The sequence below is a fragment of the Dermacentor albipictus genome, chromosome 8, assembly GCF_038994185.2.
Source record: "Dermacentor albipictus isolate Rhodes 1998 colony chromosome 8, USDA_Dalb.pri_finalv2, whole genome shotgun sequence".
Lineage (NCBI taxonomy): Eukaryota > Metazoa > Arthropoda > Arachnida > Ixodida > Ixodidae > Dermacentor > Dermacentor albipictus.
This window is the reverse complement of record NC_091828.1, coordinates 6,690,595-6,710,809: the sequence shown is the minus strand read 5'-3', so window position 1 is coordinate 6,710,809 and position 20,215 is coordinate 6,690,595. Positions and strand designations below refer to the sequence as shown.

General features: G+C 42.9%; 1 protein-coding gene and 1 long non-coding RNA gene across 12 annotated transcripts in view; both read right to left on the bottom strand.

Moving 5' to 3' along the window:
• LOC135910455 (uncharacterized transporter YutK-like) overlaps nucleotides 1-20,215 on the bottom strand; it is a 365,908-nt gene that overhangs the window by 136,566 nt on the left and 209,127 nt on the right. For 9 of the 11 annotated variants that reach the window (XR_010567076.1, XR_011507822.1, XR_010567079.1 and 6 more), the window contains one exon: nucleotides 16,859-17,011. The exons of 1 other annotated variant lie outside the window; for it this stretch is intronic. Coding sequence is in view for 3 of the 10 variants with exons in the window: in XM_065442490.1 (XP_065298562.1) it covers nucleotides 16,859-17,011 (153 nt within the window). In the remaining 7 variants the exon portion in view is untranslated. Of the gene's footprint in view, nucleotides 1-16,858; nucleotides 17,012-19,035; nucleotides 19,094-20,215 lie in introns of those variants that run through there. One more of the 11 variants, XM_070523044.1, reaches the window with a different exon arrangement.
• Nucleotides 9,748-11,396, bottom strand: LOC139048614 (uncharacterized). Its single transcript, XR_011507821.1, has 2 exons — nucleotides 11,338-11,396; nucleotides 9,748-10,561 (listed from the first exon to the last, which is right to left on the bottom strand). It is a non-coding gene; the product is annotated as an uncharacterized lncRNA (long non-coding RNA).

The following is a 20,215-nucleotide window of genomic DNA, read 5'->3' as shown; positions in this document are numbered from 1 at the left end:
TGCTTGATTTTCTAGATTGCATGCCCTTGCTACAAAACAATTTACCTTCAAAACTGCTTGCACCTTTCTGAAATAATTATTTTGGAGCAGCCATAGGCACCGATAACACGCATGACATGAGTATGAAAATTGTAATGTCCTTTTCTGATCTACAAGGTGCCCCAGCTATCATGCATCAAGATTTAGAAATATGTAAATGACACGTAACAAGACAGAGCCAAGGTAAGGTTCTTTGCCGTTGCTTAGGGATACTGACATTATTTTTTTCATTGTGTACATAATTACTCCTAATTAGTTAAGAAACTTCACAAAGAGTTACATGAGAAGTGTCAGTGAAAAAATTCTAGAGCAACATGAAAGCCTCCTGATACCGTTTTCTGTTGCTCATTGTGTGCTACATAAAAATCTTTTTCCAAGTAGGAAGCCCGCGAGTACACGTAAAATGCCTTGAGTGGCGAGTCACACAGCAACATTGCGTTTCAAAGCTCAGAATGTAACTTAATGGGTTTTCTAAGAATTTAGTAATTTAAAGAATATGGTTCATTCCCGAAAGAGACTTAGCTCATAAACTTGTCCTTTTTATGCAGCCTGTGGAGACAAGCTTTCTTATGCATGACCATGGCCCTGAAGATATATGCTGAGACCACAGCAGTTGCCTGCTGAAGCGAGGACCATAAGCAGTTTATCCAGTGACAGGGAAAAGGTCCCCTTGGGCACAAGTCTAATTTGGCGCCAACACATTTATCCTACAGATTTTCTACCTATTTACCTAACCAGGCAGGCCAAAGTTGGCAAATGGAAGAAGAATCAACAGCTTCAAATATACAATTTGCTCAAGCTCAATGCAGGTTAATTGGGAAATTCTTGCCTTATAATTTATCAAAAAACGGGAAATAAGTATGTGGTATAGTCTTCATATGGGCACCTATTTTCCGCAGAAAATAGGTAGTGAAAAAGGCAGCTTATGAAAGCTTGAATGTCAGACAGGATGATTTGGCGTAGATAGGATAATGATCATGAATGTTTCTGCTGAAGGTAGTGGTAGTACACTGAATAATCAAACAGTTCAGATATAGAATAAATGGCAGATTTCATTCCACTGCCGTAATTTTAAATCATTACAATAATTCTGGTGTTTGATAGTTTACGCCTGTCGAGAAACAGTGCTTTTTAATTCAATGCTCTTTTATGCTTGTTTCTTGCTGACATTATTTTTATACTGTAAAATTCACCTGCTTAAATTCCCTGTTTCTCCCGTAGAAGCACATTTACATTCATGATACGAAGCCTTGTAGATGATTTTTAGAAACTTGCTGGTGAGATTAGAGGGCGGCATGTACCCCAGGCTTACATATGCATTCAAGAGCCTCGTATCTTGTAAATTTTGGCGATACACTCCTTCTAAGCAAGCTATTGATATTATCCACAAGGTTATTTGCGAATACGAATTTGCCTAAATTTGGAAGCAGTCAATCTGAACATGTCAAGTGATATCACTCACAATGCATGCACATTTCCACTAAAATAAATAAAAATAGATATAGCGCATTATTATTATAAACAATATATAACAGTAACATATATAATAAAACAACAACAAGAATAAACAATATAGTCAGCGCTCTCTTTATTGATTTCACTAAACCGTTCGATACAATTAATCACCTCATCCCCCTACACCAACTAGAATCTTGTGGCATGTCTGCCCGCCTTTGCAGTTAATTCCTGCCTAGCTAACAGACAGACCACAAGCAACCACGCGTATATTCACAGCCATATTTCATATTGCCTCTCATCACGGGGTAATACATACTTCACTCATCTCCACCAATTAGAAGCTTCACAAAAGCAAGCGGTACGATTGATGACATTTCAACATTTTTCGTCTGACTCTGTTCCCATTCTCGTTCCCTAAATCTCCTACCTTTGCGGATGTTATTAATCATAAGGTGCTGCTAATAATGTTCCGCCTCATAAACACGGAGCTAGGTATTGAAAGTTTTACCCTTACTGACCTCACTAATAACAATAACACAAGGTTTTCGGCACGTCACAATTTGCTACTTCCTAAAATTCGAAATATGGGAAATTTACTGTCATGTTTTCAGACATATCTTTGCGGAATCTGATTCCGTCTGATAATTAATCATGTGCATTTCTAGCCTTCAAGCAAAAGCTAAGGCGTATTATTTCTGCGAAGTAAACATTAATAAATATATTTCTATTTTATTGTCCTTATTTTTTATATATTTTAAAAGTTTTTTTCTTTCCCTGTCAATACTTTACAGCATTGCCTGTTCCCCATGTTGCCACCACCTAATTCTGTAATAAAAGAGTGTTTTTTCTTCTTCCCGATGAAGACTTTTCCGCGTTGCATGATCCACACACTATTACCACACTTTTGTATTCAAAGCTCTGTTTTTTCTTGTTTTCAGCCAGTCTTTTTTTTTCGCTGACAAACAAAACCTTTGTATGATGTAGCCTGCTACTGTTGCCACAATTGTTCTAACCCCCCTTTGTTTCTCGTTTAGGAGGTCCCCCCAACAGCTCTTACTTCGGTACCTCCTATTGCGCTGTTATACTTCACCTGTTTGTACTACTGTTTGTACTAGTGATGGAAATAAATTGAACTTTAATTCAAACAAGAATTGCAAGAATCATTGACATGATGCCATTCTTTCAGTGGAATAAAATCTGTCTTTCGATCGAAATGTGGAATTCTTTATAACTGAGACTACTAAATACCTAAAGGAGGTTGCGACTAGAAATATACATGTTGTGTTTGTTCCTCATTTTTTTTTACTACAAGAACCGATAATACTTAAACTGCAGTGAAATAACTGGGATCACAGTACTTAATACATTACATTGCTCAAAAAACAGTTTCTCAGGCGGCCACAGCATCCCACACCAGCAATATTTGACAGCAAATGTGAGACAGAAGGCACATAACACTTAGGGTGGTGCTAATCGCTTTGGTTGTTTGGGAATGAAGAGCATACTGTACATGCTATGGCCCTACGTGGCATTACCTTTAAGCAGCAACAAGGGGGGTCTGGCATTTTCCAAAACTGCATAGAAGCTTTCACTGTGCCGTTTAAGTTCGAAACACTCACAACTGATACTAAATGTACTCTCCACAGCTTTAGGCTATACAAGTGGACTAGTTTACACAGAGCACGCTCTTCACCTCGTCACGTCCCAGGTGGCGATTTTGGTTCTTCAAAGGCGTTTCATTGTATGAGATGGCACATAGTGCTTGACTCATTTGCAGAATATTGCATTCCAATTGTGTCATACGAGATAAATTTATTAGAGAGTTTCAACTTGCGCTAAATGTATTACAGCTGTGTATCGGTAAACTGGCAGCACCTTGCAGTAAATACAGCTTGTGGAAAAATACTTGTAATGCCATATTATATGTAACTGCTAATGCACAGGCATTGACATCAGCAATGGTTAGGGTACACTAGTTTCTTCTACTCAGGCGTATGCATGCTCCACCAGAAAATAAATTGTTTCCTCCTCCTCCTCTTCCAGATTCGAATGTGTATTGGAGTGTAATTTTTAGGGTATACCCTTGCATAAACTTTATAAGTATTTCTATATGTCTGCGCCACAGATCATTGTTTCTATGACTGTAAAAGCAGGGTGCCTGTTTACAGCACCCGTACAGAACAGTCTGTGAATCTTTAACCAACAGCGAACATTATTAATAATTGAATAATGTTTAGTAATTTTCAACAAAATTAGCACACTTCCCCTTACACTGTGGTATTCAAACTCTACGTTTGGCACGTCTGAACATGGTTTGACTTCAGGATGCCACTTTAAAGAGTGCACTTGTGTGCATAACACCTCGTCGGCAACGTTCTGCTGCACAGAATGTCATGAGCTTTTCTATGCATTGGTTACCATCTCATAAACCGGCTGTCCCTTTGTTAGTTGGAATGTAGCATTAATGTAAAGCACATTTCGTGTTATAAAAAAAAATGTGCCTTCTGATGCTCTAATTCTCCTCATTTGATGACAAGTATTATATTAGCATGACCGACACAATAATAGTAAGTGTGGATTATAATTGTGAGTATAGCGGGGTGAGGGGCACAATGATTTTAGTAACTTTCCCGGATGCCTTGAAGCAGTATGAAGGAATGCTGTTTGTTTCTCTCATTCATTGTTACCAAACTTCACTTTGGTTGGGGCATAAAATATAATGTAGTTTGCTAGCACTCCTGCCAACATATATAATGTGTTAGCACCTGTGTAGAAAAGAAGACCAGCTAATGGTTTGCCAGGAGCTAAGATCCATTTGACTAACAAATTGCGAGTTTACACCTGCGGCTATTACTGACCGTCCAGGAGAACTCCCCATAACATTTTCATTCATTATATAACGCTTAACTTTAAACAGCATTTGAACTTAGACTTGTTTAAGAAATGATCCATTTCTTTTTCAAGTAGGAAAGTTTCCACAGGAAGACAGAAACTTGCAAGCCATCAACTGTGGCAAGAATATAAACAGCGCTCAAGTTTTCACCATCTTGCACCAGGTGATTGTACTGCACATTCCATTTCTTTTCACAGGCTGTGCGTTACTGGTTTTTTTTGCAAGTGCAAGTGCTTTATTTTTTTTACATAATCATGGTTATACAGATATCTGGACCGATAGCCAGTGAAGGCTAGTTTGCGGTCCAGTGACAAATTACAAAAGACAGGTCAGGCGCAGTTTTGAACAGCACAGTATTCCGGAAGATGTCATGAGTTATACAGACAACAAACATTTTGAAAATACTCCTACATAATGAAAGTAAGTTAGAGATTCTGGTTATCAAGAAAAAAGAATTTGCTACATTGCTTGAAATTACGTGCGGCTTTAACTTCTAGAGGTAAAATATTCCAGATTTTTGCACCAATGAATTCAATTAACCTTCCACCGTATACATTGTAACACTTTGGTAAGTTGAGGTTACCTTTTAAAGCATGTCTTGTACTGCGAGTTGGAAATGAAAAGACGTTTCAAGGAATAGGAAAGTTAGTGCATAAAATATATAAACTGAAATTGAAATCTTGTGATTACATAGTGCATTAACGGATAACACATGTTGTGTTTCGAAAATGTCATTGAATGTATCACTGACATATTTTGAAGGGCCAATTATTTTCAGTGCCCTTTTATGTAGTTTTTTGTAAAGGTTGTAAGTATGTCATGTAAGTCACACCCCACGATTCTAAACAATAACTAATATGGCTAAGGCAAAACGCATAGTAAAGGGATTTGAGTACATCGTGGGGGAAATATTGCTTCGCTTTAATTAGGGAGTAACAACCATGTGCGACCTTCTTGCATACACTATGAATATGTGCTTCCCAATGTATATGCTGGTGAAATATAACGCCCAGATATTTAAACGAATCATCTTCTTGGATGGGGCTTTTATTTAACGTGATATTTATTTGACTGGTGTCAACAGTGTTTCTCCTCGATCGAAAAACTACATATTTTGTTTTATGGCTATTTAAAGTCAATTTGTTTTCTAAGAACCATGAAGAAATGTTTGATAACTTGGACGTCACATGCGTTTGCAGTGCAGAAAGCGTGTCTCCTGTGAATAATAAAGCTGTGTCATCTGCGTACATTAGAACGTTTGAGTTCTGAAGAGTATTAGGGAGGTCATTAATGTACAATGAGAATAATACAGGACCGAGCACTGAACCCTCTGGGACTCCGCTGGTGACTGTGCTGTACGTAGAATAATAATCACCCATTACTACCATTTGTTTCCGTGAGGATAAATAGCAGGAAAAAAATTTTAGGGAGTCCTTTGTGACACCATAACATTCAAGTTTTTGCAGTAGTATAGAGTGAGAAACGGTATCAAATGCCTTCTTTATATCCAAAAATATTGCAACAATTATTTTATGATGATGAAGTGCAGAATTTATTAATTGCGAAAGTGTTAGCACTGCTGTTGATGTCGATCTGGAGGGAACAAAACCATGCTGCTGCGGACAAATTACATTGTTTTCAGTTAGAAATTGCTTCAAACTCTTGGAAATTAGTTTTTCAAAACAGTGTTTATCACACTCAGAACATAAATTGGCCTATAATTCTCTGGTTGGTTGGAATCTCCGCACTTGTATACGGGAACGACTTTGGCTGTTTTTAATATATCTGGATACGAGCTGGAAGCTAACGCTAGATTGAATATTTTGCATATGGGACTGCAGAGAATGTCGATATTGTCTTTTAAAATCCTAGTGGATATACCATCATGACCAGCCGCTTTCTTTAGATGCAGTTGATTTATCGTTGATATGAGTTCATCACGAGCTATTTCTTCTAGCTGAAAGTCGCTGTCAACTATTCTAGGTAGTGCAGGTACGGGATTACAAGATAAAATCTGGTTAGCCAAATTCGTACCTACGTTAGCAAAATAGTAGTTAAAATCATTAGCTACTAGTGTCGATGGTTCATCAGGTTGAATGCTCTGCGTTCTGCTTTTTCCTATGACTTCTTTTACGATTTCCCATATCCTTTTCGTATTACCACTCCCGTTCTTAATAAGGTTAGTGTAGTATTGCTTTTTCGATTTTCTGATCATACTAACTGAGATATTTCTAAAGTATTTAAAGCTCTCCCTGTAATATGAATTTGATTTGTTGCGTTTCCATTTACGCTAAAAAGAGTCTTTCTGCTTTAATGTTTCCAGTATAGTGTTGTTTATCCGAGGACACACTGGTCGCTCGTAATTGCGGCGCACATATACCCTTGTAGATTGCCTAATGGCATTGCAGATGCATTCAATAAAATTTTCACATTGAGTGTGAACATCACACAAATCAAATACTTTCTTAAAGTCTGTGCATTGGAGCAATCATGGTACTTCTGCATAATTTATACAGGAGGATGTTCTATCGCGTGTATTACACAAGGAGGACATGTATTTACGAGGTAAAAAGAGAAGCGTGGGCTTGTAATCTGCAATGGTAACATCGTAAACACCAGCTGATACATTAAATTCAAAATTGCACAAGATGTGATCAATAAGCGTTTCGGAGTGGTTAGTAATGCGTGTCGTAGAAGAAATGACATTTTTTAGATTGAGTGATTCAAGTAAGAACATATAATCATAACAATTCTGTTTTAACAGGTCAATATTAAAATCTCCGCAAACGACTATAGTGTCATTTGAGGAAATAAGGGGTACCAATATTTTCTCCATACTTGCAACAAAATCATTCATGTTTGAAGAAGGAGGCCGGTACACGACTCCTACTTTGACACCGCATTTCAATTCAACAAATAGGATTTCAGCATGTGACTGACAGATCGGGCTTTCAGGGAGCGTAACATATTCAATGTCACTTTTAATAAATAGTGCCACCCCTCCACCTCGGGTCGTCCCCAGTCGTGGTTGCGACACTGTAACGTATCCCGGTAGCTTGACTGTTTCACCTGTTTTTAGCCATGTTTCTGTTAGAGCTATAATGTCATAATTAAATGTATGCTGCGATAAGTATGCTGATAGGCTTTCAAAGTTTTTTCCGATACTGCGTACGTTGCACTGCAAAGGTGAAAAATTATCTTGCTTACGATGTAAGTCTTCAAGTTCGTCAAGGTTATAAGGCATCAAAATCAATTAACGTCGTTACCCAGGGCTGCTAATTCCAAGTGTTTACACAATTTGAGCAAAATCTTCGGTGCTTGTGATATGGACTACACGTGAGTTTTCAGTTTTCCTCATTAGAATTTTTCCGTACAATACCCATGTGAATTTCCAGCCTTTTTCTCGTTTTGCTTTCAGTGCAAGACCCAAAAGAACTTTATTTGCATGACACAAATGTTCATTTATAAAGATCGGGGTGACTTCGCAATCAAAACCCAGGTGACTCGCGTTAATTCTTTGTTTTTTTGCCATTTTCAGAATTGTGTCCCTAATATTTCGAGAAGCAAGCTTGACAATGATGTTTGGTGCAGTTGTATTATTCTTTGTAGGAACGCGGTGTATCACATCAATGTCCGACTCTTTAATTTCTACGTTCAAGCAGCTAGAGATGGCTTGCATCGTGGTACCGAGGTTCTCTCCAGCCTTAATTGGAACACCTTTAATTTCCAGGTTGCTATTACGACTGTGTTGTGCAACGGCAGTCAGCTCATGTTTAACATTCTTCAGATGATTTGACAGGCGACTGTTTTCCTTATTGCAATGTTGTCCGACTTGACTGCAGCGACTTCCAGTTTGATTTCTTCAAAACTCTGATTAATAAAGTTCTTTGCTGATTTCACTGATTCCATTTCGCCCTCAATCACTTTGATGAGATCACGTTTTAATTCTTCGTGATTCTTTGCGATTTGTGCAGTCAAATCTGACATTGCCTTAGCCAGTCCCTTTACAGTACTCGTTTTGCTAAGTTTCACCCAGAGAGCAGTCCAAGAGCTACAGTGCGCGCAAGTAGAACGTTTCAAAATGCTTCAGCACATACCTGCGTGAAGTAAGGTTTGCGGTTAATAGCCGTCCTATCCTGCAGCTGCCTGGACTGCTCTCGAATGATCCTTTTGCCCGGTCAGTACATCGCTTTTATAGTCCTGGGATGACGTCACGGTTCCGTCCGGGGGCGTTGTCCGCAGCCTCCAGCGTAGTTTCCAACTTGATAAGTGTATCGATGCGCTGACACGTGCGAGACAAGTCACGATGTGACGGCGATATGAAGTAGATGCACTGGCCTCGTTGCAGACGGGTTCCCTAGGTGGTGCCATGGAATGCACTGCGTGAAGTGAGGTTTGCGGTTAATAGCCGTCCTATCCTGCAGCTGCCTGGACTGCTCTCGAATGATCCTTTTGCCCGGTCAGTACATCGCTTTTATAGTCCTGGGATGACGTCACGGTTCCGTCCGGGGGCGTTGTCCGCAGCCTCCAGCGTAGTTTCCAACTTGATAAGTGTATCGATGCGCTGACACGTGCGAGACAAGTCACGATGTGACGGCGATATGAAGTAGATGCACTGGCCTCGTTGCAGACGGGTTCCCTAGGTGGTGCCATGGAATGCACTGCGTGAAGTGAGGTTTGCGGTTAATAGCCGTCCTATCCTGCAGCTGCCTGGACTGCTCTCATAGTCCTACCCAGTTTAATTATTATGTCTCATTTTTTATATTTGGTCAATTTATTTTTTTCTTCATCAGCTTTCAACATAATGTGTATTCATAATAAGCCTTCATTTACTATTTACACTGATCTTAACCAGATGTATCTTGATACAAAATTAATTTCCCCAATTCTTCGTTGCTTTTTTCCAAATGTAACAACAGTTTATCTTAATTCCTATTTTGACTTCTGCGAACACTAAGTCGGCTGGATTAATAATTGCTTACATGTGTAAACCGTTCTTTTGTTTCGGAAATACGTACTCTTTGAAAGAAATAACAGAAGTGCCCCTACACACTCCATCACATCACCACGGCCAAGCACATCCTTCCTGCCTTTATTTAAGCACTTTGGCTTCTCTTGCCCTGTTATATGCAGCAGCTTCTCCACCCCCAATGAGGGTAGGGGCCAGTGAGATAAGCACAAAAGAATGCTGACAAGTAAAACATTTGCTACCCTAATGACAAGCACTTATGTGGAAATGTTGGCTACAGCAACATCCCTTGTTCCAAAATTATTGTTCTACGTACATATTTTCCTAACACAGAAGCTAGTGCTTTGTTGGTTTCTGCATCGAGTGGAGCAGACGACGACACGTCGTGTGTCACTTGCTGGGCAAAAGTGAGCCCCAGCGTTTATTCAGCACTGGTTTTATACACGTTGTGAACAGGCGGGTAACGCCCTTATCACATGGGGGCGTATCGTGCCATGAACACAGAGCGCGCTGCATGCTGAGCAGATTAGATACAGATTACGATACATCCCCCTTCGTAACGAAAAAAAAAAAACTAAGGACAAGGAGCGCTTTTAGCTCGGGAGAACAAAAAGAAAGTTAAAGAATCACTGCACATCCAAAACTACAGCAAAGATCAGAGCACTGAATACAGTCACGGCACTTGTTGAAAGTTCGCGTCATACATTAAGCGCCGAGGTGGTCTGCGTTGTCTTGTAGTCCTTGGAGCAGCTGCTTGTTGCGGAACTGTCGGCACAATGCTCGCTGTGCTGTTTGGGTTTTGCGCCGCCTCTGGGTCGTGTTGTGTGCTGGCAGGGGCAGCGTATTCTTGAAAAACACCTTCGTCGTCGTGAGGAGGACCGCTAAGGCGAAAAGATTCTCTGGTTGGCAGCAGATGCTCGCGGTTGCGTCGCAAGAGTTGCCCGTCTTCAGTCATGACAACGTATGACCTTGGTTGACCAGACGACTGAAGAACCCGAGCCTTTCTTCTCCATGATGAGCTGTCTTTTATTCTGACCGTTTCGCCGTTGTTGAGCGGTGCGAGTGGCCCTCTTGAGTAGTCTTTTTGCTGGCGTTTGTCAACCCGCCGGCTTTGTCCGACCTGAACGGCTGGTAGAGTTGTTCGCAGCGAGCGTCCCTGTAATATTTCGGCTGGTGACCAGCCGCATTCCAGTGGAGTTGACCTGTAAGCGAGAAGACCAAGCCAAAAGTCTTGTTTAGCTTCAGTTGTTTTCTTCAAGATTCTCTTGACTACTTGTACCCCCTTTTCGGCGAGTCCGTTGGAGCGGGGAAAATACGGGCTTGAGGTCACGTGTTTGAAATCGTACACTTTTGAGAACATGGCAAATTCTCTACTGGAAAACTGAGGCCCGTTATCAGTGCATACCTCTACAGGTATGCCATATCTGGAAAATATGGCACTTGCTGCATCTACAGTAGTTTTTGCTGAAGTGTCTACGAGCTGTTGGACTTCGGGAAAATTCGATAGGGCATCATAAACACACAAGTAGGACCGACCTGCGTGGCTAAAAATGTCCATGCCGACGCAGTACCATGGTTGGTCTGGAACCGGACGCATAATCAAAGGCTCTTGCGGCAACTTGTAAGCGTACGTTTTACATACAGAACATGCCTGTGCAAACGTCTCGATATCAGTGTTCATTCCTGGCCAGAACACCAGGCGCCGTGCCCTTTCTTTGCACTTGTTAATTCCCATGTGGCCTTGATGAATTCTTGCCAACATATCGCGCCTCATACTGGCCGGAATGACAATCTTACAGCCTTTCAAGAGAACCCCTTTTACTTCCGATAGCTCAGCGGCAAAAGGCTTGAACGGTCCTTCAATTGGTTGCCCGTTCTCCAGGTGCTTTAGCACAGCGGCGAGCTGCGTGTCCTTTCGTGTCTCGGAAGCCAGTTCTTTCCACGTGGTTTCGCTGACAAGAGAATCAACCACACTTACTGCGTGCACTTCGACGTCGTCGTTGTTGTTGTCTGCGTTATCTGCTGCGCCCTTAGCGGAAGCCCTGGACAGCATGTCCGCCAGTAGAAGCTGTTTTCCTGGAACATAATGCATTAAAATGTCATAGCGTAGCAGACGCAAAAAAAATCGCTGCAGTCTTGGCGGCATGTCACCGATCGCCTTCTGCGATATGGAGATCAACGGACGATGGTCAGTCTCAACGACAACCTTCCGCCCATACATGAAATGGTGAAATTTCTCGCAGCCGAAAACTATGGCCATTGCTTCCTTTTCAATTTGTGAATAGCGTTGCTGCGTATCAGTAAGCACTCTGGAGGCGTACGCAACCGGTTTCCATGCACCGTTGTGATACTGCAGCAAGGCAGCACCGATTCCGTTTTGTGACGCATCGCATGATAACCTGGTTTCTTTTTCAGGGTCAAAAACTGATAGCAAGGGCTGCTTGCTAAGGCTGTCGCACAGCGCTCTCCACTCTTTTTCGTGATTTGCCGACCATTCGAAAACAGTGTCTTTTTTTAGCAAGCTTCTGAGAAGCGTTGTCCTTTCTGCTAGTGTTGGCAAAAACTTTCCAAAATAGTTCACGACACCCAGCATGCGTTGAACTGCTAGTTTATCACTAGGGGGTGCCATCTGCAACATGCACTCAACATGGGATGCATTTGGACGGATTCCTTCTTCGTTTATCACGTCGCCCAGGAATTCAATTTGTTGAACGCCAAACTCGCACTTTGCTGGATTGAACGTAAGGCCCGCACGTTCTGCCGCTTCTAGCGCTGATCTTAGACGTTGGTCGTGCTCTTGTTGGGAATTGCCCCACACGAGTATGTCATCGACATACACTCTAACGCCAGGAAGCGCGTCAAAAATTTCACTTAGGGTTTGCTGAAATACTTCGGACGCTGATGATATTCCGAAAGGCAGTCGCAAAAATCGATAGCGGCCGAAGGGTGTCGCAAAAGTGCATATCCTAGACGTCTCGTCATCTAAGGGAATTTGGTGAAACCCTGCGTTTGCATCTAGGCGAGTGAATACTCTTGCGCCGGCCAGCTCGGCCTCTATGTCTTCCCGCCTCGGCATCGCGTAGTGCTCGCGCTTGAGGCACTCATTTATTTTCCTGGGGTCCATGCAGACTCGCAGCTTCCCGTCTTTCTTTCGTACGATAACAAGGGGACTCACCCAGTCTGTTGGCTCAGTGACTTTTGCAATTATTCCGGCTTGTTCCATACGTGACAACTCCTCCCGAAGTGGCTCCTCTAAAGCCAGTGGCACTCGACGAGGTCTCTGAACCACTGGCGTGGCGTCCTTGCGAAGCACCATGTGGTATACTCGTTTGACGCAGCCGGTGCCAGTGAAAAGGTGACGAAAGCTGGCAACCACTTCTTCAGAGCTGTTTTGCGACACGCTGTTCACGCGTGAAATCAGTCCCAGGCGTTCACTCGCCTCAAGTCCTAGGATTGCTTGGCGCCCCTTTCGTGCCACGAAAAAGCTCAGCATGGCAATGCAACCATTTAAAGAGACTTCGGCCCGCATGACGCCAATGTGTTTGATTACATCTCCGCCGTAGGAGCGTAAAATCGCGCTGCTGGGGTACAGGGGCGGCTGTGGGTTCATTTTGGCGTATAATCCATAAGGCAACAAATTTGCCTGCGATCCCGTGTCAACCTTTAACTGAACTGCCACGTTCTTGATTTGGACTTCCACCGTCCAGTCATGCTTGCTGGACACATTCTTTGCGGATACGTCGAGAATCTCGAAATCGTCTTGGCCGCTTTGCAACTCGCCAACAACTGCCGTCGCTTTACAACATCTGGCAAAGTGGTTTTTCCGCTGACATCTCCGGCACGTTTTTCCAAAAGCAGGGCACCTTCTTGGGGAGTGTTTTCCGCCGCAGTTTCGGCAGTCATAACGTGTCTGTTCTCGGTTTTCGTGGCTCGTGCTAGTCCTGCTGATAGGATGCACTTGGTGTTCCTGGTTCCACATTTCCTTGTGAGTTGCTGATGCTTCAGCTGCTTTACAGGCTTGTTCTGCTTTCTGCAGGGTCAAGTTGTTGTCCCTGAGGAGCTTTTCACGTACCGTGTCGTCATTTATCCCGAACACAATTTGGTCCCTGACCATCGATTCCGCCAAAGCTCCAAAGTTGCAAGCACGTGCTTGATTCTTCAGGTCTCGTAAGAAATGCTCCACTGGTTCGCCAGCAGCTTGGATTCTTCTCCTGAACATATACCGCTCGTGAACCTCATTGGTCTGTGCAATGCAATACTCATCAAATTTTTTCACCACTGTGGCATAGTCGTCGTTCTTCTCGCCTGCTGCAAACGTGAAGGTGTTAAAGACTTCAATGGCCTCTGCGCCCGCGACGCTCAAAAGCAACGCTGTCTTCTTGGACTCAGTCCGAGGCTTTTCTGCGACCTCTGACGCCGTGAGGAAAATTTCAAACCTTTGTTTGAAGAGCTGCCAGTTCTTGCGCAGGTCGCCTGTTGTAAGGAGCGGCTCCGGTGCTTTGAGGAAATCCATTTTCCGCCACAGGATCGCTGGTCTTCACGCGTCGTGCAGGAAGTGCATTGCCATGCTAATCCCACTTCTGACACCATGCATCGAGTGGAGCAGACGACGACACGTCGTGTGTCACTTGCTGGGCAAAAGTGAGCCCCAGCGTTTATTCAGCACTGGTTTTATACACGTTGTGAACAGGCGGGTAACGCCCTTATCACATGGGGGCGTATCGTGCCATGAACACAGAGCGCGCTGCATGCTGAGCAGATTAGATACAGATTACGATACAGTTTCTAGGATTATCCTTCTTTGCCGCTTTCCTTGGAATGGAAATTTACCACTACTATTTGCTTCCCCAAGGAGCAGTAAGTTTATCACTGCAAGGCGTTGGGGGGTCAAGAAGAACATTAACCAGAGACAAGTACTAGATGACTGATTGAAGAAAATAAAGTTGCTTCTGTGATATAAAGAGCTTGAGCACCGCAATTTTGCATCTTTCTGTATATTTGCTTTTTAATGCATTCATTTCACAACGTGCAAAGTGTTTTATCTTTTCAGCTATCTCAGTGATTAGGAAAAACAATTTTGTCAATGGTGACCTGCTCCTTCAGGTATGATCTGTCTTCATGACATTTGCGTTAAAGGATATGTATTATGGTGGACAAATATACACTGGAAGTGCGAGCGTCGACCAGATTGCATCTCTGCGTTCAAGACCACCGGAAAAAGTTGGTCATGCAGGCACATTCCGAATGCATATGTTAGTGTGGCTGACCCCAGCAGATACCGCACGAATAAAAGTTGTTCGACGCTCGCGTGGTGTTTTCCGAATACGGGAAGCACCTATATTTTAACGGTTACACTGCTGATTTTGTATACAGAGTCTTCAGTTTTCTAGATACCAAAGCACTCGTATTTCGTATTACAGTCTCTTATTACTGCTGCCTGTTCTACAGAAATAACTGTTCTTTATTTATGGAAAAGCGTTCGGTCACGCATTACTAGCAGATTTGCCGTTAAACGAGAAAAAAATTTTTACTATGTACCCTTTGTGCATAAATTTTGTCTACCCTCCCTAATCCTCAGCCTCAGGGCGTAATATTTGTCCAAACCTCATTCACCCTTCGCTGACAAGAACATGTCAATTCTTGCAGTAAATTTCCAACCTTAGAATAATATTTAAATTTCCTCGTGAGCGAATACACATTATATACATCGGTACTGCTTATTGAACTTCTTTCTTTTTCGATGAACTCGCGGCGTTTATCTCTTAACCGGGACTGTTAAAGAAGCATAAGAGCCGGTCAGGAACATGGCAATGTTGCAGTGTTATTGCCAGTGACGCATTCTTGTATTCTTGTGCTAGAGTTATACTGCATTTTGCCAATACTTGCATATTCTGTGCACTATTATACACGTCAAAAACGAAATCTTCGGAAAGCTTTCAAAATGTCGGCGATGAAGTAGCAAGTCTATCTGTGGTGAGTGACACCGCACGTGGAGCTGCTTAAGCCACAAGACGAAACAAAACTTTTGGTTTCTTTGTCAATATTTTTGACACCCTTACGTGCGTTCTGGGTTTACGCCTTAACAGGATGTTGGGCATTGAAGACGGGTAAAGTGGAGGAAGACGTCATGCGGCTGGCTTGATGAATCTCGATAGACACTCAGCTGATCATGGCCGTCGCGAAGAACTCTGACTGGCTTATCGATAACCACCTTTCGTGGTAGTAATGATATATTATGTTCGTTTTCTAAAGAGCCTATAAGGTGATAGCTTCCTATGAGAAGCCAGACGGCTTTTTTTTTTTTTGGCAATGTGGCCGCTGGTAGTATTGCGGAAAGGAATAATGTGAAAAGGGCAAGTGGAGAGGAAGTGCGGTGGTGTCAAACTGAGGCGGCATGCCGCTATTCTCGGCGCAGTGACACAGTGAAAGCGTTGCATAACGCTTCACTAAAAGACACAACTGACGCAAACGTTTGTAACTAAATCCATGCAAAGCTGTGCATCTGGCAGTGATAGCTGTGCTGAGTTATGACATTTAGGCACACAACAGTGACAGCGAAGCATGCGCTTCACCTAAAGAAGGAAAAAGTGTTAAAGTAAATGCATACTAGTGTTATATTAAATGCATACAGAACCCTCATTGTACCCGCTTTAGAGTATGCTGACATTATTTGAGCTCCACCCCAGAAGTATTTAACCAACAAACTAGAACGCATGCAGAAGTTAGCATTGAGATTTATATATACACAATATTTGCGTCAAATGAGCATTACGAACCTGCGCGTCAAGGCGAACGTTCAACCACTGGCTCAACGTAGAAAGATTTCGAGATTAAAATTTCTACACTTGTTTTATCACAGCTCCTATCTAATACCACAGGCAACATACATTCAAGCGCCAATCAGACTTCCTGCACGAACTAATCATAATAAATTGATACGGCACCATCCGAGCCATAATAACACTCACAAGTACTCTTTATTCCCACGCGCAATTTCCCATTGGAACATACTACCCTCTAGTGCTGTAAACTGCCCATCTGCTAACGCATTTATTGACGGTATTGAGAATTTGGGATTTGAATGGGTATAAGTAACTGCAGTGACCTGTGCCTCAGATGCAGCCTCCTGTCGATGCATACGTATGGTAAACGTTGTTTTCCTGCTTCACGAACCGATCATTTAACCAGAGTGTATGTGTTTATTGGTTACGTTCATTTCTGTGCGTGCTAAGGCTTTTGCTTTGGATGCAGTAGTTTCACTTTTTTTCTCTTTTTTGTACTGTATTCCATTTTGTAACCACTCCTGCATGAGACCGACGAGGGCCCGCAGTATTGTGAAAGAAAAAAACAAGCATACTCCGGTTTCGAAAAGCGGTACCTTCGCTCACTTTCTAGTTACCATAGGATATTTAAAAACACATTTATGTAGCGCAGACGCAATACCTGCTGGCCCGCACAAGAGCCTGCGCTACGTTAAGCCAACCATTTGTTGCACCAACCTGCAGCGTTTTGATGTGCTTAATGAGAGTGACGTAGGCGACGACCTCGTTCGAGACGATCTTGACGCCGACGATTCTGCCGAAGATGACGCTGTCCATTGAGGAGACTCCAATGGCCAGCGACAAAGGTGTCATCATGTAGCCGATGGCTGTCTGCTCAGAAGAGGAAAACGATTTTGAAGGCTGAGGAATGCGATGCAAACAAATTGACAGATCTCGCCATGGTTTGACAGCAACATAGTTTTGCTAGCTGTGGTAGCAGGAGCGACGGTCGGAACAAATTTCACCTCGCACGTTTGGCAGAAGTCCCTTATCCGGACCTGCTACATCAAGATCAACTGATCTCTGCTGAACGATCGAGCAAATATCAACGATCTTTGCTTGAAATCAAAGATCATGCTATCTTACTGAGATGAATTCACCTGCGCCTCTACGTATGTACGTGTGCATCGTGTTGAAACAACGTAACAAGAAGACGTCTCTCATTGGCCACTCTACTTATATTAACGTTACAAGTACTCACAGCTATAAATTCAGCAACCAGCACCACGTCCTCATTTTAATAATAATAATAAAATTTGGGGTTTTACGTGCCAAAACCACTTTCTGATTATGAGGCACGCCGTAGTGGAGGACTCCGGAAATTTTGACCACCTGGGGTTCTTTAACGTGCACCTAAATCTAAGCACACGGGTGTTTTCGCATTTCGCCCCCATCGAAATGCAGCCGCCGTGGCCGGGATTCGATCCCGCGACCTCGTGCTCAGCAGCCCAACACCATAGCCACTGAGCCACCACGGTGGGTCACGTCCTCATTTTGGCAGATGAGGTGGCGCAAACGCCCCTTGCTGCAACTTTCACCTAGCGCATTGTGCCAGTTGGCGATAGCAATGGAATCTTCTTTTCCTCGAACTTTTAAACCACTGCCTCAGCTGCTGCGACTACTACGACTTCTTATGCTTTATACTTCCTTTTTTCCTTGGGTACGTAATGCCTGAGGAACTTGTTAGGCTTCTTGACAAACTAGATCGAGAGTTCGAGCTAGAAATGCGCGAAAGCCTGAAACGTGAGCTATAATATTCACAATCCTGAAGACATGTGAACGTCTGTGTTTCAGAGAGCGAAAAAAATGATGAACTCAAGATAGCAATTAAAGCTTAACGAGAGGAGCGTGGTTCCCTCAGGAATGAAGTGAAAAAGCACGAAGTCAGAAGTATGCTAACTGAGCACTACAGTGGGATATTAAATACGAGCGTAATAAATGTAAAGGTGTCTGGAAAGTATCGGCTGAGGCTATTCTCAGGAAATATTAAAGAAGTTTGAAATGGCACTAAGTGTGTCTCTGTACGAAAGCGAAATACAAGCTTACCACTACTTTCAACATTTGGTTAATGCAAATGTGCCGGTAATGGTCTAGTTTGGAGACTGGGCAGCACGTGACATTCTTTTTGCTAAAGCCAAAACGTAAACTGCGCCAATACATAAGAATGGCGACAAGAACATTCTTAATAACCACCTTCTTATATCAGTCAAATCGGTATAATCAACATATATAAAGTACACACGCCCTTTCGATTCACATCCTACCCTAATAAACGTAACACGACTAGTGCTGCTAGGCAAACACGCCTGCTATATTGTGTGAGGGTACAGGATCTGATGCCCAGCAACTCCACCAAACACAACGGGGATGTTCGCCTGGCAGCACTAGCCGTAGGTTTGCATCGGTAGGCCAAAACAAGTCACTCAGTGCTGGGGCAAAGCGGGCAAGCGACCACTTCTCATCGTCGTCTTCTTTCAACAGCACCGTGCCCAGTGCCTTGGGTAGACCTTCTACAATATTTCCAGCACGGCTCCAGAAAACATCGTACTACGGGAAGCGCACTATCTAAACAAGACGAAACCATTATAGAAACGTTCGATAACAACGAAATTGTAATACGTGTGCTTATAATATTTTCGACATAATTGGGCCCTATTAATCACGCCAGTATTCTTCCAAAGGTCCAGAAATACATGCCCTCCCCGAGTAATATCTAGTACACAAAATATATTACAATAATATTGGCACTGCGAAATGATGCAACCAGATAAAGTAGGCCCTCATGGGAGCACATTAAGGCAATTCTTGTTTTGTGTATAGGGGAATAACATAGTACAACTCACCGAATATCCACAGTTGGTCGCGTACGCCGATGCTACCACAACATTCTTTTCAGGAATGGCAGATGGTAAACTGGAGCGAAGAATATATGAGGTTCTCAAAATGTAGACTTCGGCCGATATGCATCGCCCAACCATAAACCCGGAAAGGACTCAGTCAATTTTATACCGACCTAAGAGGAAAAACGTGATAGCGACCGAATAACGTTCCTTCCGGCAATGACGCTGCATATTTCGTCAGCTCTGTAAAAGGTATCGCAGTTATTTTTCAGAAAGTTTCCCCAGCGATGAGCGTAATGAGTAATATCAATCTAAAATTCTTCCCATTGTCGGCATTATAACAAGAGGTACACACTTGCGCTCGAAGTAAGACTTTTGCTTGACAATTAATTTGTCTCGTCAGGTCTAAAGTACATTAGTATTTTGCTTTGCACAACTGGCGTTACGAAGCTAAAAAATTGCACGTGTTTATAGAGAAAGCTGTGCGCTGTGATGAACATGTCCGTTACCTCTAACAAACATCTAATCTTTTATTTATACAGCAATAATTTGGACACTCCAGGCACATTCTCGCCTTCGCCATGAGGTTCCCCATAAAGCCCAAATGCGGTAGCACCGTGGCTACATGCTGTATGCTGTAGGGGCGAGTGAAAGTGTGCGAGGGTAGGCCATGGATGACGGCGTGATCTCGCGTGCCGTCTGCCACCACACGCAAGGCAACGGGATTCGGGGGAGGGCTCCACGGTGGCTGTGCGTGGTGCGGCTGCTGATGCCGCTCTTCCTCTCGTCAGCGTTTTCACAGCCACTACCCGAGCTCATCGCGTAAGATGTGTGGATGTTTACCTGTGCGCACGTGACACCGTGCAAGTTAATTTATTCAGGGAGCGAATGTTCTGGAATTTACATGGCCAATGCAGCTACCTTTCTTACTTCGTATAGCCACCTACTGATTCGCTATTGCAATCGATGCTTCACCTTTCGAGCGAAACAACTTTTTCTTAACTATGACATTTCACATGTGTTCTGCTTATTATTTCGATGGCATTATATCAAGTCGTGCTGTACCAGATGTCTACATCATGAATTTTTCATTAGATGTTCGCTCCATTTGTTGACCATGTCACAGCTACACAAACTGAAATAATAAGCATGGTGTCAGCGCAAACAACCAAACATAAGCACATCACACTCGATG